At 42.1% G+C, this 20,113-nt stretch overlaps 1 protein-coding gene across 1 annotated transcript in view; it reads left to right on the top strand.

Annotated features, from left to right (window-relative positions):
- Window positions 1-3,128: 3,128 nt before the first annotated feature.
- Window positions 3,129-20,113, top strand: part of SCFD2 (sec1 family domain containing 2) — a 54,842-nt gene continuing 37,857 nt past the window's right edge. Inside the window, exons 1-2 of the mRNA XM_027885514.1 lie at window positions 3,129-4,038; window positions 11,899-12,067. Coding sequence (XP_027741315.1) covers window positions 3,129-4,038; window positions 11,899-12,067 — 1,079 coding nt within the window. The remainder of the gene's footprint in view (window positions 4,039-11,898; window positions 12,068-20,113) is intronic.

Raw genomic sequence — 20,113 nt, 5'->3', positions numbered from 1 at the left:
GCCCGCCACCGCCGGGCGGCCCCGCCGCGCCGCGCCGGAACTCTCCGGTCGGTTCGGGCCGCGGGCGGGCGGCGCTCGGGAGGGCGGCTGCGAACGCCCAACGCCGCCGCTCGCGGAGGAGCCGCCGCCGCCGCCGCCCGGCTCTTCCCCTCCCCCACCGCGTGAGTGACACGCACAGGAAGCGGGCCCGGCCCGGCCCCGCGGCGCCCCGGGCACGGGCTGCGGGGGGCGGCCCGGCCGGCCCGGCCCCGACTCTGCCCTCCCCGCAGAGCCGGCCCGGCCCGCGCCGGGCGCCGCCGGACTCACCTCGGTTGCGCCTTCGCCACCCTCCCGAGGCGCGGTGTGCCTGCAAGAGCCGCCTTCCCTGCCTCTCGCTGCCCTGTGCCCTCCTGCATCCCTAAACGCCCGTCCGTGCCCTCAGCAGAGATCACGGGCAGCGTGGCGACCTCCTCCTCGGGAGCATCCTTGCCTGTCTCCAAGAGCAGGACGGGGCTGAACACACGTGCCGTGCTTCTACTGGCGGCTGATGGCAGCTGCTGGGGGAGCGTAACCACGGGGTAAACACGCTCCTGCTTCTGCTGGTGCTGTCCTAGCTCTCAGCTTTCCAAGGGACTCTCCCAGCTGGACGTAGTACTTAAGCTTTAACAACTCTTTAGAGATTCTTTTTTTTTTTTCTCCTCCACAAACTTCCTGATTTTATTTTTAGTTCCAGTAAGTTTAGCATTCGTGGTGTGCTGTGAGCGTTCAAAAGTGTTTCTATGTATTTATGAAGAAATTGCTCAGTTTTAAAAGCAATGGGAAGTAGCGAGCCATTTTTCCTGATGATTTTCTCACTTTACATCTGTGAATGCTAAACAACAACTGCACGATTCATTAGAAAATATAAGTACCAATGTCTAAATATGGAACTTGTGGTATTTTAGGATGTTTGTGAAGACTCAAACAGGGACCCCGTTTTTCACAGCAGGTCAGTTTGTGAGAAGTCAGACTAGGGGCTTTGACTGTAATATAAACATATCACAACTCTCAGCTTATTTGAATTGCCTGCAGAGACAAGCTTGTTTGTAAGTTTTGTGACATTTAACTGGAGTTCAGATGAACAACCAACCATCTCAAAATTTTTTTCATCTAAGATTAAATGTTGGGGTATCATGTACAGATACAGATTATGTGGTATAATTGGGTATGTTTTCATCATGCAATTTCATTTTTATACATATAGTATTGTGAAGGCATTTTTCACCCAAGGCATTTCTAGACACTTGTTTCTCATAAGACAACTCTATATTATGGTATTTACTATTAGACATCAGTGTCTGAATTTTCATTCCTGTTTTGTTTAGTTGGTCATTTAATACACTTCTGGCTGACATTAAATGACATGGAAGAACTCTAATAATTTCATTTGATTGCAGACACAAGGAAGAAAAAACAAAACCATGTTTGTGAAAAATACCACAAAGAGAAACCAGGAGTAGGTGTAGAACATAAAATCTCTTAAAATACATTGATGCAGATCCTCAAAACAGTTTTCCTGGCAGAAACCTTCAAATTGGGATTTCTATTTCAGTAGTGATGTAAAAATCCACCTTGAATAGCTTGAGCAGCTTAAATTTTGAAATCTGACCCAAGAAGGCTAACTCCCATTAGTAGTTGCCAGCCTTCCACCGGTTCCATGAAGATCTTTACCCACCTCTGGCTCTGATTGGAGAGAGGGTGCTCAGAATTTGTTTTCTTCTTTGTTTCAAAGAAAAGAGTGCCATTAGCCTACATGGCTTTTTAACTTCTGCTCTCAAATGTAACAACTCTCACCAGTCCCAGCCTGTGAAAGGGACCTTGATGTTTCTCCTTGCTGCTTCAGAGGGAGAGCAGCAGCTGTGGCCTGTAGAAACTGCTTCTCCTAACGCCCCAAGTAGCTGAAAGGCTGAAGATAGAAGAATACATCTTTGCAAGACGCATAAACATATTAACTCACAGGTTACACTCCAGAAACCCACAAAAAATTGTCAAGTTTATGGGAACCCTTTAATACAGTTCTTTTTCTAACACAATAGTTGTAAATTTGCACATGGGATAAAATAAGCTGTAATAAATACTAAATATAATAAATAGGATAAAATAAGCTGTAATAAATACTAAATATAATAAATGTAATAAAATAAGAGTAGGTAATTTATTTAATATTTTTCAAAATGTCAAAATTATTAGATAATTTTGTTTCATAATTTAACCACTATGCTTTAAACTGATTAACCACATTTTGTCTTCTGGCTAGTAATCCTTTTTTTCAACATTGGCATATGCAAAACTAGATGCAATCAATATTGTATTTATAAAGCAAAAAGCTATTTGCTTTCCTAAAAAGGCATCTGATGTTTTGACAATATGTCTCAAAAAAACCTGTCAACCTTTACGAAGAGATTAAAAAAAAACTTTTTAAACACTTTAAAGGTAAAAAACCTTTTAAAATAGTAGGGTGAGCCATAATATAGATGGATTTTGACTATGGCACTCAACCATACAGCAAAAACTCAGAGATACATAATCTCTGACATAATTCAGTATGAGAGGAGGATAATTCTACTTCTGTATAAGCATAGGGGCCCAGTGGTTAACCATCCCTTCTTGGTATTCATTTTTCAAATCAAAATAGTGAAGAAGGCTATTAATTTACATATTTTTCTGGCAGAGAGAACAGCACAGAGAGAAGAGGGAAGAAAGCATCTGGGTCAGAATATGCATGGAGCACAGTGGAAGGAAAGGATCTGATTTAATCACTGGAAATCTGGTGATTCTGCATTACTTGTGTTTTCCAGTGTTCTGAAATCAGCTGAACCTCTGAGAGACCAAAGAAGACCAGTTGAGATGGGGAGGATTAACTAATTAAGTATTTTATCTTTTTGTTAATGCTGATAATCCTGCTGTGTCAGAAGTATCCCTCTCACTCTGTACTAAGGAGGTTGCCTAAGTGAAATCCTGTGTAGAACGCAGGTTTGGGAGCGAAGCTTCAGTTCTCTGGGGAAAGAAACTGTGGGTGCTTGTTATGGCGTTTTCGATGGTTAGCTTTGAAACTGCTTTTGAGATAAAGGGCTTTTAAAAGGAGAAAATGAACTGAAGTAGTTCGTCGCATGCCTCCATCGCAGCCAAGCCCGCTCCCGGACAGCTCCCGCCTGTCCCGCAGACCCCGCTCGGCCCGGCCCTGGGCGGGGCCGGCCCCGCCCGCATCCAACCCGCGCCCGCCGCGTCATCGCGCGGCGCCCGCGGCGCGTGGGGCACGTGCGGCGTGTTGTGGTGCGGGGGCCATGGCGGGGCCGGAGCAGCTGCGGCTGCTGAGCCGCCGCGTCTGGGAGCCCGCGCTGGCCCGGGCGCACCGCGCCGCCCTCCTGCTGGACGCTCCCGCCGCCGAGGCGCTGCACTGGGCCGGCGGGGCGGGCGAGCTGCTGGCGGCCGGCGCTCTGGCTGTGCGGGCGCTGTCCGCGGAGGCGAGAGTGGCGGCTGGCGCGGCCCGCGTCGTGTTCGTGCTGAGCGGGGCCCTGCGGGGCGGCGCGGCGGCGGCGGTGCGGGCCGTGCTCGGGCAGGGCGCCGTGCGGCACTGCGTGCTGGTGTGCGGCGGAGAGCCGGAGGGCGGCGGGCCGGCCGAACTGGAGGAGACCTTGCGGCGCTGGATGGGCGAGGGCGGCCACGCCGAGGTGGTGCTGCGGGGCACGCCGCTCCTGGCGCCCGTCTCGGCGGAGCTCTGCCTGCTGCCCGGCCTGGCCACGCTCCTCCCGCCTCTGTCCGGCCCCGGCGGCCCCGGCCCCGCGGAGGTCGGGCTGGGTGGGTTGCCCGCCGAGTTGCGGACGGCCGTGCGGGCCCTGGTGGGCGACCTGGACGATCTGTTCTCCGCCCTGGGCCTGCGGGAGGAGAACTTCGCCGTGGGGGCCCTCAGCAGGATCGTCGCCGCTGAGCTGGCAGGCTACGCCCCAGCCAGGAACAGGAGGAGGACAGCCACCAACAAGGCCTCTGTCGTCTTTGTGGACAGGACGTTGGACCTCGCTGGTAAGACATCCACTGCTGAGTGGGTACCTGTCATCTCTGCAGGCCCACACCCACCCCACCAGAAGGCTGTCAGGTTGTTTTGATGGCCTGGGAGCGTTTGACACCATGGCAACGGTGGCTGCTTGCACATCGTTGCACCCCAGTGGGTCAGGAAAACCCAGAGTGAAGCAGAAGGCTGGAAACCTGTTTGTTTCTGGCACTTCCACTTTGCTGCAAACTAGAGACCTTAACTGTGCCTGTGTGTCACCCTAAGGAATGAAGGAAATGGTCTGCACGTTTCAGATTTGGCTTTACGGACTGCTGTGAAGCATTTTCTAGTGTATCTACGTGTCACTCTTAGCATTATACCTGTCCAAGCAGATATTCATCTCTGTATACCTGTAGCTATATCTGTTTGCCTGGAAGTGTCCCTGTCTGTGTGTGTATTGGTACGGGAGTGGCTGCATTCACTATCCCATCATACCTAACTCCTGCTGACTCATGCAGTGTATGGGCCTGGTTATGTTATCTGCAGTCAGTAATTCAGGTCACAGTTTTTTGCCACCATGTGTCCCATAGCAAAAGCTTGGCACAGTGTTGAACCTGCAGCTCATCTATTTCTGAGTTTTCTTCTGTCTTTTTTTCTGTCGTAATTTTGCCTTTGTGTACCCTTGCACTGCTGTGGGGCTCATAACTGTCAGCAGTGTGCTGAAGAGCAGCTATGGATCTGGGCAGTTAGTGCTGTGCTGAGGTTTGGAAGATTGCTTGGAAGGCTGCAGAAGAGTGCACTTGGATGGGGAGCCTTGAAAGGGAACTGAGAAGAGTGCCCATTTGGGGAGGGAACCAGGCAAGGATTTATGCACTCGGTGGTGAGAAGAATTAAAAACAAGAAAAAGAACCTGATGTAGGATGACAGGGAGCTGCCTAACAAGGACACTATTGAGGAGGCATGAAGAAAGATAATTGGTACCAGCTTAAACCTGGGAAAGAAAGTGTGGAATCTAGTACTTCAGTAGGAGGAGGTTTTTGGACAATAACATCGAGGCTGTGGTGGTGCAGCTTTGAAGAGGGAACATCAAAGCTCTTGGAGTAAGGATGATAAATTAAGGATTTGGTTTTTTTTAGGACTCTGTTCTTCTCAGTACCTGTAACTGAAATCGAGATCCTTTCATGCAGCCATTCTTTTGTTACCAGCAAATGTCTCCAGAATTCACTGGCAGTTTCACTGAGATATTCCTATGCTTTGGACGTGATACTCTTGCCATCAAGTACAATACAAACTGAAGGAAGAAAAATTTAGTGCGTTTCAGATGTAAAGCACTATATGGACTTGAATTTAGTGCCAGACAATGAGATTTGTTTCATGGTTTGCTAAAAACTGTACAGTAAAAAGTATACACCACCCCCCCAGCATTTAAACTGTGAAATCAGTTTTAAAGAAGTGGGAAATGGTAGAATTAAGTTGTACCTGAGACCCTAATTTTCTTAGGGATATTCAGCTTTTATATCCTCGCTTTCCTGGCCCCCTACCTCTGACTCTGCTGCTTGGCTTTCAGGTGAATGAGTCTATTGAATTTCAGCCTTACACTTTGTAAAGGCTAAAGCTTCCTATCTGCAAGTTTCTTCTGGTGCTGCAGTTGCAAATCTACTGAACTAAGGGAAAATATGCCTACTTAAATATTAAGAACTTTCTGTTTTAAAGAACATACTAAAAAAGTATTAAGTACATTTTGGTAAAGAACCTCTGGTGCCAGTGTTAAGAAGCTATGTTGTGACAATTATTAAAAAAAATTAGTTACATATAAAATGGCACATTATTCTATCAAAAAAAATGGGAAGGCATCTGACTGACTAGGTTAGCTCTCTATGTTCCGTGAAGCAAAGAGTCTCTTCTGAGTGGAGACTCTAAAATTTGGATTGAGCTCTCTTGAATACTTTTTATAATATATTTTTTTATGTTCAGCATTGCTTATGTATGCTGTTTTTACTGAGTAAAGAGGAAAATACTGAATTAAGATAATTAATTCTCCTTTTTGTCCTGTGTGGTATAACATTCAGCTGAGCTCTAACAGGGAATTTATTTTTATGGCCTTTGCTGCCCTCACTGAAAGGACATGGCTTCAACTGGGGAAGGCAGGGATACTGCCCATCCCTGCAGTATAGAATCTTCTGGGTAAAACAGTTCCCCAGAAGATGGGACGTGTTTTTATGCCCTGGGGAGATTGCATGTTTAGTACTTTACGCTCACTTCTTGAATTCTGATTGTATAATATTTTGTTACTGGTGTCCCTGATCTGTATACATGTGTAGTGCTGCTTTTGTTTGCCTGCTTATTATTTTAAAGTCCACCACCTTTTCTTTAAAAAGCAGAATAAGTCCATCCAGCTAGAATGGCACCCTTATAAGTGACACTGATTAAAGTCGGAGCTAACTTTGGCACTTTAATTCTTCTGGGCTTTTTTTATCTCTTTAATATTTGCACCCCTAAATATTGGCATTATGGTACCATATTGTAGCTCCATACTCATTCCACGTGTTTCTTAGTTACCACCTTGCCAGCATTCACACCTCTTGTGAAGTAGTTTTTGCAGTATTCCAGGTTTCTGTTTTCATTTGTTAAACTCATTGATATCTTTCAGATATTGATGTTCAGAACAGCTTGACACATTTCTCTTTCCAGTCTCTTTGAGGTTTGCAGCGTTTGGGATCTGTCCTGTTTAAATGCAGAGTCTCACCCACTGGTATATGCAGGTGATTCTGAAATCCAATACAGTGAGCAAAAGACAGAGAATAATGAATCACAGGGGATGGCCATGCAGTTACTATATAGTTTTGAATAATGACTTCTGTATAGGTGTTCTTGAAGTTGGATATTTCAGTGCTGTCAGCAGCAGCACTTTCATTATCTTTAGCTCTTCTGCATGTGTCTGTCAAAATCGCAGGGATGTTTCCCCCCAGCTAGCTTGTGTTTAATTTTCTGTATCATCTCCCTCACTGTCAGCCAGGCATCATCTTTGCGTCACTCCCCTGCACTGGTTGTAATGTTGTCAGTGTTTTAACAGATACAAAAAGTTCAGGCTCATGAACGTAGTGCAGGTTCCTTTCAGTTCCTTTCAGTTCCTGGGAGCAGCCACAGTGATGAGAAGGTGCCTTCATTGTGCTACTGCATAATCCCATTCATAGAGGGAATGACAGTGAAATCTAACATGCTTTTCTGGTAAACTCTGGTTCTGACTAATCTCTCTCTTTGATTATTTTTGTTCTAAATTGTTTGGTTTTAATTGTCTATTTCTTTCATTATATTTATCATGTTTCTAGTTTGGAATGCTTTACTCATGCTCTTTTTGTTTGCAGCGTCTTCTGGGTTAATGCATTGGTGGATTGACACTAAAGTCTTTCTGGAGGAAACAAACCCATGTCTTTTATCTTCTTTACCATCCAGGCTGATGCTTTGGAAACATAGATACTGAGGCCTCTGTAGTATGGTAGTCCCCTTTTTTTAAACCAAACTGGGGCTTTGACACAGAAGGCAACTGATGCTTAAATTATTACAGTTACTTGAGGTTAAGACTGCAGGTATGAGGAGTGATGGCAGCTGAAAGTAGCATGGACACTCAGTAGTGCAGGCCCGAGTGCAGCCTTTGCTGTGGTGTGGTTATTAAAGATTTGGCTGTAGAATAGGAACATAAATTTTTATATCAGGTTTCTAAATGCTTTGGATGTTCTACTTGTTATAGAGACTTTACAGAGATAAGCAAATAAATGGAATGAATTTTCCCTGGTTAAAGAAAACTGCAGGTGACTAGGTCAGTGCAGGATACCTAGAAATTACACAAACCTTGAACATACGCTTAAGAGTTTCTTATGTCCAAATTTGCTGCTCTTTACGTGTTGCAATAGCTGTCTGTGAGGGATGGGGAATCTGTCATATTTTTATGGCAGTACTCTGCTGCTGTGCTTGGTTGCAGACTTCTGTGCTCCTACTGCTGGACTGTAAATTGTATTTTTGGAGGAGGGAGGAGTTTGGTTTCTTTTTTATTGGTTATTGTAAGATTCAGTAGTCAGCACAGTGGGACAGGTAATGACTACTTTTATGTTCTTTCATGTGTACGAAGGAGAATGTAGATCTGTCTTTTGGCAAGGTAGAAGGGTGCTCTAGTTTGCCATTAATGCTGCACAATGGTTCCTGGGAACATACAGACTGCTTTCCAGCACTGGTTAACACTGGATTAAAGGATATGTCAAAACATTGATAAAGAACTGGAGCCCCAAATATCTATCTTCTTTCAAGGGAATAGATGTAAACATTTCTGCCTTCTGATATTTTAAACTATTCTCACAGAGGTGATGTGTTGCTTAACGAAGTTGCATCAGAGGAATTGTCCCACTAGAATTCTTTATTGTAAAGTCTTCCTAGTGATGATCTTATTCAGAAAAGCATTGGGTGAGTGTGCAGTGTTTAAACATCGTGAAAACTGGGATGAGTTGGTCCGTGTGTCTTTCCGTAGTCACCCATCCTGAACTAATCTATAAAGCAGGTAAAACAGCAGATGTTAAAAAAACTTGATAGTGAGGCCAAGATATGCCTTCCATACTGTGACAGTGCACACTGACTTGTATTGAAACTTTCTTTTAGGGAGAAGCCCCCAGTAGAAATTAGCTGCCTTAGTTGTTGGCTAGTGAGCAATGCTTTTGTAGCAGAACTGCTTTCTAAATCAAACTCCTAATGTTTAGCAACTGACTTTAGAATCTTCCCATTGCCCAAGCTCTTATGTTGCTTATGTGGTATGCAGTTGTTCCTTAAATGTGTTATTTTTTTGTTTTGGTTTCATTTTGAACCAGACAGTAAAGCTAGTATGAGAACATAAGAATTAGAGCACAAGTGATATGACATAGGGCTCATAATGAGCTTAGGAAAGTATTTTCTAGTATTCCTGTCATTGATGCCTTTCTGGGGGGAAGCAGGGGGTACAGTTAATGAGTTCCTGGCTTCTGTTAAAGAATTGGTTGGTCGACTTTGCTAATTGTGCCAGCTACAACTTATCTGAAATGTCACGTCTTTCAGTTTGTAACTCTTAATGAGAAGAAAAAGTGAAACTAAAACACCATGATACATAAGATCTCCTATATCCTGAAGGCTGATGTTGCCTGGCACGAAGACTCCTTTTTTTTTGCAGTGGTCAGATAACTTCTCCTTGTCACTTTAATGCCTGATCTGTTTGCACATTGTCAGCATTGAAAACCATCACTTGCCTTGAATGCTGTTGGTCATGAGAAGCTGCTGAGTGGCTGTGCTCTGAAGTGATGAGCAGAGAGGACAGAAACCAGTACCATGCGTCCTGCTGAAGTCACAGTGCATTTGGAAAGTGATTTCCTGTCCTAGTCTTTTGAGGTTTGACTGTCTTCTCAGTCTTGATTAATTTGTGTAGTTGATCAGGGCTGACAGTGGGTTTTTAAAACCACCAGGAGATGTTCTATGATTTATTTGAGGATTAAAAATTTATTTTACTATCAAGGAATATCAGTTGTGGGAAAGAGACTGAGATGGCATTGACAGTTCATGAATCAACTTGAGTACGCTGAGAATTCCCCATATGCCAGGAAGAAAGGAGGAATGATAATAATTAATGTGGTTTTATTTGCATTCAAGGTGTTTCTAGTTTAGCCAAATGTCTTGTCTAGCTACATGTTGCTTGCATGCAGCGGGTATGAAGAGAGAGACATTGCTTCCAGGATGTGGGGGTGGAGGTTCAGAAGGTTACTGTTTGTTTTCCCTGTGTAACTTGGCAAGTGTTGCAGTGTGAGGTACAAATGAGTGACTTGGTAAGAAGAATGTTGGGAATTTAGAGAGCAAGATGGCTTAGGAAGTCACAAAGACAACCCAGCTCATTTCATCTGTACTTAAGTGGTCTAAATCTGGCTGGGGATGGTAGAAAAGAAAGTTGTCATTCTGTGACTATTCACTGAGTGGTGAAATAAATAGGTAATCCGGCTGAGCGGTCAAGTGTCCACACTGCAGTACCACCACATGCTGAACACGTGTGCCTTTCTTGCCTTCTGTGGATGAAGGCATTGCCAGCACAGAGTTTGACTTTAGATTTCTCCTCCTCTTTCATCCTTGCTTCTATTTTCAACTTCTGCAATTCACAGTAGTGGATAAACCATGAAAAACCATGGTTAACAGCATGGATACCTGGTTGCTGTAGAATTGCTGGAGACAGTCTTCGGCTTATTCAAGAGTAGTTAATAACCTAACATTACAAATGTTTTTGATGTAAGGGCCTTGTTTGAATTTATGGAGCATGTGAAGCTACTTCAGCTGTTGAAACAGACCTCCTCTGTCTTTGGAAACTATGAAAAGGTAAGAGCAGATAGGGTGCCGTGCAGATGGACTTTGATGGAGTGGGACTGTAGCCTGAGAGATCTTTTTCCTGCCGCTCAGGGGTGCTTCAAAAGTTCCAATTTTTCTGTTTAAAGCCAGAACAATACTAAGGTCAGAACTGCTGTCCAGCCCTGTGTTGGTGGCTGAACTGTAGTTTAAGTGGCAGAAAGACCTTCAACTTCTCTCTGACCTAAAGACAATAAGGTTTCTAGTCCCCCCCTCTTGACTTTTTTATCTGTAGTGTGTGTCATGTTTTTCTGCTTTGACTTGGCTCACAGTCATCCTGATATTTTAGAAGTTGGCTGTAGCACCTGTGTTGAGAGTTCGTGAACGGAAAAAAAAGCGTGTATGTTTGAAATCAGGAAAATTGGAGAAAACATTCCAGCTGGAATTCAGAGTTTCTCTTGGAACACAGTCAGATTGACAATGTATACTCTGTAACTTGGGTTGGTTTAGTTATTTCATATTTGTTTCACCTGAGCTGCCCTCAGTCCATATAGAAGGGATGATCTTGGTGGTGACATGCCATTGGTAACTGTTTATTTTAATATCAGGCCAACCTGTCTGGGTAGCAATTTATGCAAACTGCAAATGTTTCTTTTAAGCACAGTACTTTAGTTTAGGTAGAAAAGTATAGTGTGCATGTAGTCTGTACGTATAAATGTTTGACTGTGTCGTGGTTTTGCTTTGGGTCAATTTTGCTTTTCACTCCTCACACAATTAATACTAGTTGAGAGAAGGTATTTGCAGACAAAAGAGAGACAGGACTTGGGGAAAATAGTATAAACATTTATTACTAGTAAAATAACAACTACTAATAAATTAAAAACTAAAGAATTATATCTATAACAATTTCTATTTAAGTTGAAGTGCTATATATATACAGAAATACTTCTTCCCTTTTTATACTAGTCCAAGGAGAAGAAGTAGTCTCATTCTGTATTTTCAGAGTTTTAGTTCTCTTTCTTTCTAGTAACAAATCCTCAGCAGCAGCACTTTCATTACAGTTGGAACTTCTTTTCTCTCCTTCTTGTTCTGTGTTGGTTTCTGGGGCTGGGCTTACCCCCTTCCTGGGCTAAAACTGAAGGATGGAGATTACTCAGGTTCTGAAGTGTTTTAGTAACTATTGCAAATATTATTTAACAATTTCCTTAGGCAAAGAAAAATGTTTTTCATGTCTAAGTGCAAAATCAGTGAACATGTAACAGTTGTAAAACAAAGTCTAATGTGTGCTTTTTAATTTAATCCTTCTGAAATGTTAAAAGGGCTCTTAACTTCACACATTCCAGAAATGAATTTTACTTTTATAGCAAAATACCTTTGAAAAGGTAAACGTGGTTCTTGATGTTATGAGTACCAGTGTCCTTCTCCCCAAAACGTGGTTATTTTTTTGTTTTCAATGCCTTGTGTTTGTTTTTCGTTTGTTTGTTTGTTTTTTTCCTATTTATGCACCTGATAGTTTTTGGTTGGTTTGTTTTTGTTTTCTTCTTTTTCCATAGGAGCAGTTGGTCATCATGGTGACAATCTTGCAGAGAAGATACTTTCTGTGCTTCCCAAGCTTCCTGGCCACAAGACTGATGTGAAGGTTAACATGGTGGAACTTACAGCATTGCAGACTACAGATGAAACCTGCAGTATTATAGCACCTGGCTGCTTAGCACAACCAAAGTAAACATTCTTTTCTTCTTTCTTTTTTTTAAATGTTGAATGTGTTTCTTGTCTCTCTTTGAAAAAATGGACAAGAGAACAATTCTTAAAAAAATCAATCAACCAACCAACCAACTGACCAACAAAAGCCAAACCCAAACCAAAAGAATCAGTCAGGCTTACAGCAAAACACCAACTGGTCATAATTCTGCTGTAATGTAGTCATCTATATGTGTACATTAAGTGACCAGGCCAGATAAGACTTCCAAAAGTGGGAGAATCTCAAGACCTTTTAGATTTGAGTTGTTTAAATTTGTTTAGATTACTGTAGTAACAATCAGTACAGAGTAAACACCAAGAATTTCCCTTGTGAGATTTCTTTTTCTACCTAAGTAAGAGATGATGCAAAAAGGTAGGTCTTAATTGTGACTTCCTTTTCCCATAGGCCTCTTTGTGATTATAAAGTGAACTGCATGCTAAAGTTTTGTTAGACTACCAGTACTTTAAGGTTTTACTCCTGTTTTCAAGCACAGTACCTGTGGAGAAGGATATTAAGGCACAAATTTAGGTATACAAACAGCTTCATGAGGGCCTGATTTTTGCTTAAACAAGAACAATCCAAAACCAGTAACTTCGAACAATTGTATTTAGCTATGTCAAATTTGTAGCTAAGACTTTACATGCAAAATGCATCAGATTTTATGTTTCACTTTCTAAATTTAGTTGTCCACTTAAACTTTCCTGCAGCTTCTGTTATTATGCATAAATAGGAAAATACACCAGGTTCTGGTTTTACTCCACAAAAAAAAATTTTGCTCAGTAGTGCTCTAGAAATTAATGCAGTGCAAAGGAGATTAAAAGTTCTTTCTCTTTTGCTGTAAAGTTCTCCTCATATATTAGAAAATGGTTTTTCAAGACGGGCTATCTAATATAGTTTCTATTTTTCAGATTTGACTCCTTTTGGTGTTTCAGACCTACACTCAACTCCTCCTCTTCCCTCTCTCCTTCTCCCCACCCCCCACTCTGCAAAGATTTCAGAGTTCCACCGTTCCAGCATTACACACATTATTTTCTGAGAGCTTCCTGATCCTTTGACACCTTCCATCTCCCACACATGCTGTAACTGGGTCCAGTTTCTAGGTTTCATATTGTGTAACTCACTTCTTCTGCAGGAGTTGAAGGGGAAACATTACCTCATGGAAAGGGACTCAGTTGTAAGTTGCTGCTGCAGTGACTAATTTAAATAAAATTTATTCTGGTTTTCTTCTCACTCTCTGCTTTCCAGCCAATCCTTGAAGTAGAAGTGAGGTGTCCTTAAGATCTCTCTATGCAGCAAAATGAGGAGGTCATTGTCTGTGGTAGTACACTGTGGTAGCTGTTTGTGCTAACTTTGAGTAGCTACCAGAAATAAAGAAGATTCTGACAGCGTGAACTAGGGAAAAAATAGATATTTATTGCTGATTTATGGCTGTAAATGATGTGTGGCACGGAGTGTTCCTCTGCTTGTAAATTTTCTGTTTACTCTAATTAGTGAAAGTGCCAGAACCTTTCCCAAGAACAGGAGCAGTGACTTTGGTTGCACCCAAGTGGAATGTGTGGGGCTCTTCTACATGAAATTTTGTGATCAGACCGTGGTGTTTCAGACTCACATATTCAGAATATTTTTATAATGTTTTCATTGTTTTCTCTCAAGTAATATTTGAGCATGCTTTGGTGACGGGGGAGAGAGAGAGAGTCTGGTCCTTCCACACAGCTTACTATATTTAACTTTTCTTGTGGAATGCCACTCCAGCAGAAACATCTGGGCTCAGTTACAGAGTTAGCAAACAGAATTAATGAATAATTTATGATTGGTGTGGTGAAATAAAGCAGGATTCTTTTCTAAAATCTAAGGAAATAATGGGCTTCTTTAAAGATTTAGTTGAAAATGTAAATGCTATATTCTACTTGAGTTACTGTACTTTGAAGGTGTTCTCTTTTTGAGGAAGGGAATTTCTTAAAAGAAAAAAACATTCTAGAGTTCTAGATTTTATTAGTCTTATTAGCCTCAAAAATCTCACAGAGTAATTGTTTGCCCTGCTGTAGTCACTGACATGTTGCTCTTCCAGTATGAATGTTAGTAGAGTTACACTTTTTAAGAATTGTGTCAAAATGCTTAATTCATTTTTATATACAGATGGATGTATATAACAGAAAAGAAACACGACATAGACATTTAATCTAAAGACATCCACTCTTGATCAGAACTGTTGGTTTCTGCTTTAAAAAAGCAGTAACCATCCTGTCCTTTCAAACAAATGATACATAATAGAAGTGAAATCTTAGTGGTAGAGGTGATTTAAAATTAATTACAGTTCTCTTGCTGGTCTTTGTATTTTTGTAACCCACACAGAATTTTTGGAGAGATTCTTCCAAATTTCAGCTCCTGATTTTAAGCATACACGCAATGCCTTCTAGGAGTTGTCTGCTTGGATGAATGTCAAGCTCTGTGTATTTGTGAGCAATCCATCCTGTACACTGGATAACATTTTGGTCACATTTGTTTGTCAAAGCACCTATCTTGTGTTTTTCAGATTATTTTTTTAGCGTGTGGAAGCATCCTGCTGTCAGTAATGAGTTTATCTCGATGGAAGTTTATCATTTTAACCTCTTACAAGCTGGTAACTGGGGTGCATGGAGGCCCCATGGCTCTCTAAAGCCCCAGATTAGGGTTCAGATGCTTGAATCCTGGCCACAGGTCTGTGGTGTACAGGAACAAGAAGTAAAGAGTTAAATGACACCACGGGCAATTGAAGGAATCTCTGTGTTTTCTCTTTTTTTAATCTGCTCTTCTACTACCCAGGAACACTTTTGATGTGCTCTGCTGTTTTGCTGAATAAACTGAATATTTAATTCCCTTATGCACATTTCAAGAACTTGCTGAATAGAGATTTCTTGCCTGTTTTTCCACTCTTGCAGGAAGCATTGATATACAGACCAAGTGTTTGAGACACAGCACCCACAAAAATCTTTCCTTAGATCTTTGTGTGAGGGGTGGAAAAGTAGGCATTCTGGGGGGAGTTGATTAAAAATTAGGATGTTCTTGAAGATGGAATGGTAAAATTTCAGTGTCTCATGTTAATGGCAGTTGAAAATACATGCTTCTCCCAGTCTTCCTTAGTTCTGAGGTTGCTATTCATGTTTTGGACCAGTTAGTACTTTTAACAAATGCTACAGTCTGGAGGGAGAAGGAAGCCCCACTCCAGCTGCACCTTTGCGTTTGGGCGTGGTGTGATGATGCAGTGCTTTTCTGTGCAGGTGGGACTTGGACAACCTGGAGTGTAAAGGAAGGCCATGAGGTGAGGGAACTTGTATTCCAGTCCTGGTTCTGCTGTCAGCTTGCAGTGTGATCTTGGACAGGTCACTTCATTTCTTTCTGTGTCTGATTCCTTGTGTAGTCCTTGTCTGAGGAACTTGTTTTTTAAACCAGTAAAACAGGGAGTTTCTCAGGAAGTTTGAAGACTGCAAGGCAGAAAAATCCTAGGGTTCTGATCCTTGGGAGGGTACCAGTAACAACACAAATGAATACAAGGAGAGCTAGGGTGTCAGAACAATCAAAGGCAGGATCTCCATTTGTCCGCCCTTTGGTACTGTGTCCCTCCCATTCCTATGAGGAGTGCTTTGTGGCACTGGGAAGGGGAGACAGTTTTAAGTTGTATCTCCCTGGCCTTCTTTCCTGTGAAATGATGGAGGAGCAGTTCCAGTGCTCGCTGTTACACACACTGCAGTATTCTTGGAACAATCAAATCAAAACAAGCATCAAGAATTAGAACTGTAAGGAAAATAAAGTCCCCCTTAAAGCTGGGACATAGACTTCTTTTGAATTGTTGATTCTATTCTCTTGGAGTTTTTTTGTTTGGTTGTGTTTTTAACCAGGCAACAAGCATCTGAAGGATATCAGTGATTTTTTTTTTTTTTTTAACAGTGAATTAATTACAAGCTAAGCTTTGTAAGGATGCTTCTTGGATCTCTTTTGTATTTCCAATTTTTTTTTAAAGTATTTCCTTTATGTTGGCTGTAGATATTAATTAGAAAAAAACCCACAACTTTTTTTTGCATGCATGAGTTTATAAAAGCTTGTTATAAGAAGGTAATTTGAGACAGTGTTATTCTTGAATGAGCTGAAAATTTATGGCAGAAATTTGAGTAACTTTTCTTTCTGGAATGTTAATATTAAAGAGGAAATATTAATACCACAGTATGAAAATCCAGATGTCACGACTGTATTCCTTTACATCCACTGTGAGTCTTGCAGAGGAGGAAGGATAACGTAAAACAGCGCGTGGCAAGGCTCTTTCAGACGGGTAGAGCAACGGCTGTGTGCTGAAAACCGCTCTTGGATCTGTCCGGTACATTGTCGGTGGTTCAGCAGCAGCGGGATGCTGCCTGCCCGGGGCTCCCTGCCTGTCGCTGCTTCTGGGCTGCTCCTCCATCTTTTCCGCTGCTGGACACTTCCCCCTGCTGGGAGCTGCGCGCTCCTGCTCTCCCAGGACCCGGCCTCCTGCCTCTGCTGTGGTCCTCTGGTGAACTCGGCTTTAAATCTAAACTCAACCCCCCAAGACAAAAAAAACCCCAACTAACCAAAAAAGTCACTACCCATGCAGCTTTTTCCTATCTGCCTTTCTGTACAAGGGGAGCAGCACTTTTGTAGAGAAAAGGAGGCCTTAACTGCAGAATTTATGAAAAGCAGACATGACGTTGCATTAAATAAAACTCTGAAACTTTCTTTCACCAATGACGAGTGAAATTGCAGCCCAGTCCTGTGCTTCTAGGACAGGGAAATTCTAGGACATAAGGAAATTCAGTTGTGCTACTAAGGTCCATTTACAGGGAGATAAATTGCTTTAGGGGGTTTTTATATTGGTACCTTTTCCTTTTCAGCAATCCAGCCAGGAGATGCTTCATTAAGTTGTAAATGCCCCAAGTAGGAATGCCCCAAACACAGTATTCCCCACTGCCATCGTGATCCTGGACTGGCAACCTTCTTGCTCACCACTTTTATTTTACTCATAGGGACTTAGAGTGCAGTCCTGAGTCGAGGCCCATTCAGTTTTCCTCATTGTTTGAAATTTCTCAAGGCATCTTCTTGTTGGGAATAACAGCCCTGGCTGCATCAGCTTCTGGGGTTTGTCAGTCAAGACAAGCTTTCCAGGAGACACTTTCTGCTCAGTTTCAAACCAGCCTGAATCAAATGAACATAATTGACTGTTGCCACAGGATGAGATGAACAAGCTGATAAGATTTATTATATCTTACAATAAATGTGTATATTTGCTCAGATCTTTTGAACACGGGACCTCCTTGAAATGGAAAAAAGGAAGGGGTGAGAGGGGTGTGCTGAGAGTGGAAAATTCTGGGAAGAGGTTAAGACCTCCAGCTTGTCTGTGCTGTGTAACATGCAACATTGCTAGAAGACCTTGCTGCTGCTCAGCAAAATCCCAGTTTGTTGCAGTAATAGATTTGCTGAAGTAACTGACAGAGGAATCTTGTGAGGATTCTTCATTTGACTATTCTTCCTAATAGGTGCCACGTTTTTGTCAATCGCCTGTTATGACGGGGCTCAGAAACCTTAGAAGTTGTGTTCTAGATAAGAGGAAGCTTGAAGCTTATTTTCCTTGAGATAAAGAAAGAATTGGGCTGACAAGCTCTCAGCATCAGCTGAGCAGTTCTTCCTTATCTATGCCTCTCAGCCCACAGAAAGGCCTTCTAGGGGTTGTGGGAAGCTGGACTGCTCAAGACTTTGTTCCTTGTGGTTTGAGGACCTTTAACTGCCCTGTTTTTCTGGGATACCCAGGCTTAGTAATGAAAGTGTTCAGACAGAATTCAAATTTTTTTTCCTTGGCCCTCTGACACTATCATAGCCATCCTCAGAGTGCAAGATTCAAGAGGTTTCAGATACTGTTACCTGTAGAACCAGCTAGGTGAAAATGGCAAAATCAGAACTCTTCATGCCTAATTTTTTTGAAGACATATTCTTAGTTCTTCTAAGATGAAAGACTCCCTGTATTTATAGGGAGTTATTACCTCCCCGTCATAACAGGCGATTGACAAAAACATGGCACCTATTAGGAAAAATGGTAAAATGAAGAATCCTCACAAGATTCCTCTGTCAGTTACTTCAGCAAATCCATTACTATTATTCTCAATATAATCTCTGAGTAAGTCCCAAATTTCTGACTTTTCTTTACCCATGGAAAGTTACAATAAATTTGAGTGTTACCCAGAAGTTGTCCAGCCATTGAAAGGTCTCTTGAGTATGCAGCTGGTTAGCAGAGCAAGGTAACTTAATGCTTATAAGGAAATTCAGTGAGTTTATTGTCTAATTGTTCCCTTGTTAGAATTGTGCTTTGTTCTGCAGGTACACTCCTTGCAAGATATAAAGAAGGACAACTCTCTTTCTGATTAACTATCAGAAATGGTAACTACTGATGTCTGCAGTCAGGACAGAAGAATCTTTATGTTGCTTAGGGGTGATGGTTTTTTGGCTGTCTGCAGCATTTCTTTTAAAACTGACACAATTTTTTTTTGTTTCCTTAGTGCCTTTGTTTGTGAATTTTGTCAGTTTCTTTTTTTCCCTTTGTAAGTTAGCGAACCTCTTTTCTCTTGGTGTGGCCACAGTGCATTTTCCTGCAGATGTTTTCAGAGCTCAATAGCAGCATGAAAGTGTTTAAGTAGACTTTATGATTCTCCAAAGTGAGCTCTGATCTTTCTTGTGTTATGGTAGGATCTCGTAGCGACTATTGCTTTGGCTGACTTTGTGACATTTTTCTTAGACTAGCTCTTACTCCGTTTGGCCAACTGCCTTCAAGTTTGCCTCCTGAATAACCCCAGCAGCGAGGTTTGAAAATGCAGTGATATGCATTGGCCTGATTACATACCGCGGAATTTCTCGTTTGCTGTTCAGTCATAGTGCCAGAACAGAGAGTGACTGAGTGACCTGGAGGGGTGTTTTGATTTATCATTTTTATACTATAAAGTAAGCCTGCTGTATCTTTCAACTGAGAAAAATGTGCTGTAATAGACTGATGAGAAGAACAAATGACAGCTGCTTATTTGGATGACGAAGTAATGTTTGGGAAGGAAATGGTATTATCTGTTGGCAACAGGTTTGGTTGTAAGTTTTGACTATATGATTGGGGTTATTTCTTGATTCCAGACTTAATATAAAACAGGAATCAAAGCTTAGGCAGGCTGAAATTAATGTGAAATGAGCTATTTACCTGTCAGAGCGTGAAGATGCTTTTACTCTGGAAAGTAGACAGAATCTGTGCACAATGAAATACTTTGTTTTTATACAGATAAATGCTTACATGACAGTTGAGTTTAATTTTTTTATGACAATTGATTTTATTTTTTAATAGTTGAGCCAAAAATCAAGCATCCTCTTCTGTTACTTGGCATGGCTAAGTAATATTTAGCATGACTGTTATTTAGATGGCAGATCTTCTGGAATCTAATTCATAATGCCTAGCTCTAGTGCTCGCCTCTCTGTGTGCATGTTGTTTTCCTGAAGTGTAGTGAAGAGATGCTGAAATGGGTATTGCTGCTCTATAGCTGCTCAGAGTTTCAAAAGTGGTTGTGAAAATTGACCAAACCAAGCCAGTTTTTATGCCCTGACAAATTGCAGCCCCCAAAACAGACCACCTCTGGGCACTCACTGGATGGCTGTGCTACACTAGATATCACCTAATTTGAAGAGATTGTGAATATATTTTCTAAAATTATCTTCAATTGGTAAAGATTCCCATCCTCTGTGGGAGAGAAAAGTCTTATGACCTAACCAATTCTCCCCACAACTTTTTTACATAAGCAACCAGAAAAAGAAATCCATATTGAGCCATTTTCGATTGCTGGAAACAGTCGCAGAGCATGTGCTGAATGTGTATGCTACACGTGGATGCTCAGGCTCCAGTTACCCCTTTTACCTCGACAGAAAAAGCTGCAGTTCTTATTAATGCCAGGGGAATGTGTTGGGGCTTCAAACACTTCTTTGCACAGGTTGAAAAATTTGGTTTGGTGATAAGAAGT

This window comes from Empidonax traillii, unplaced genomic scaffold (assembly GCF_003031625.1).
Source record: "Empidonax traillii isolate 1590-97213 ecotype Southwest subspecies unplaced genomic scaffold, ASM303162v1 scaffold167:size2001844, whole genome shotgun sequence".
Lineage (NCBI taxonomy): Eukaryota > Metazoa > Chordata > Aves > Passeriformes > Tyrannidae > Empidonax > Empidonax traillii.
Note: the sequence above shows the minus strand (reverse complement) of the source record. Positions and strands in the feature narration are given on the sequence as shown.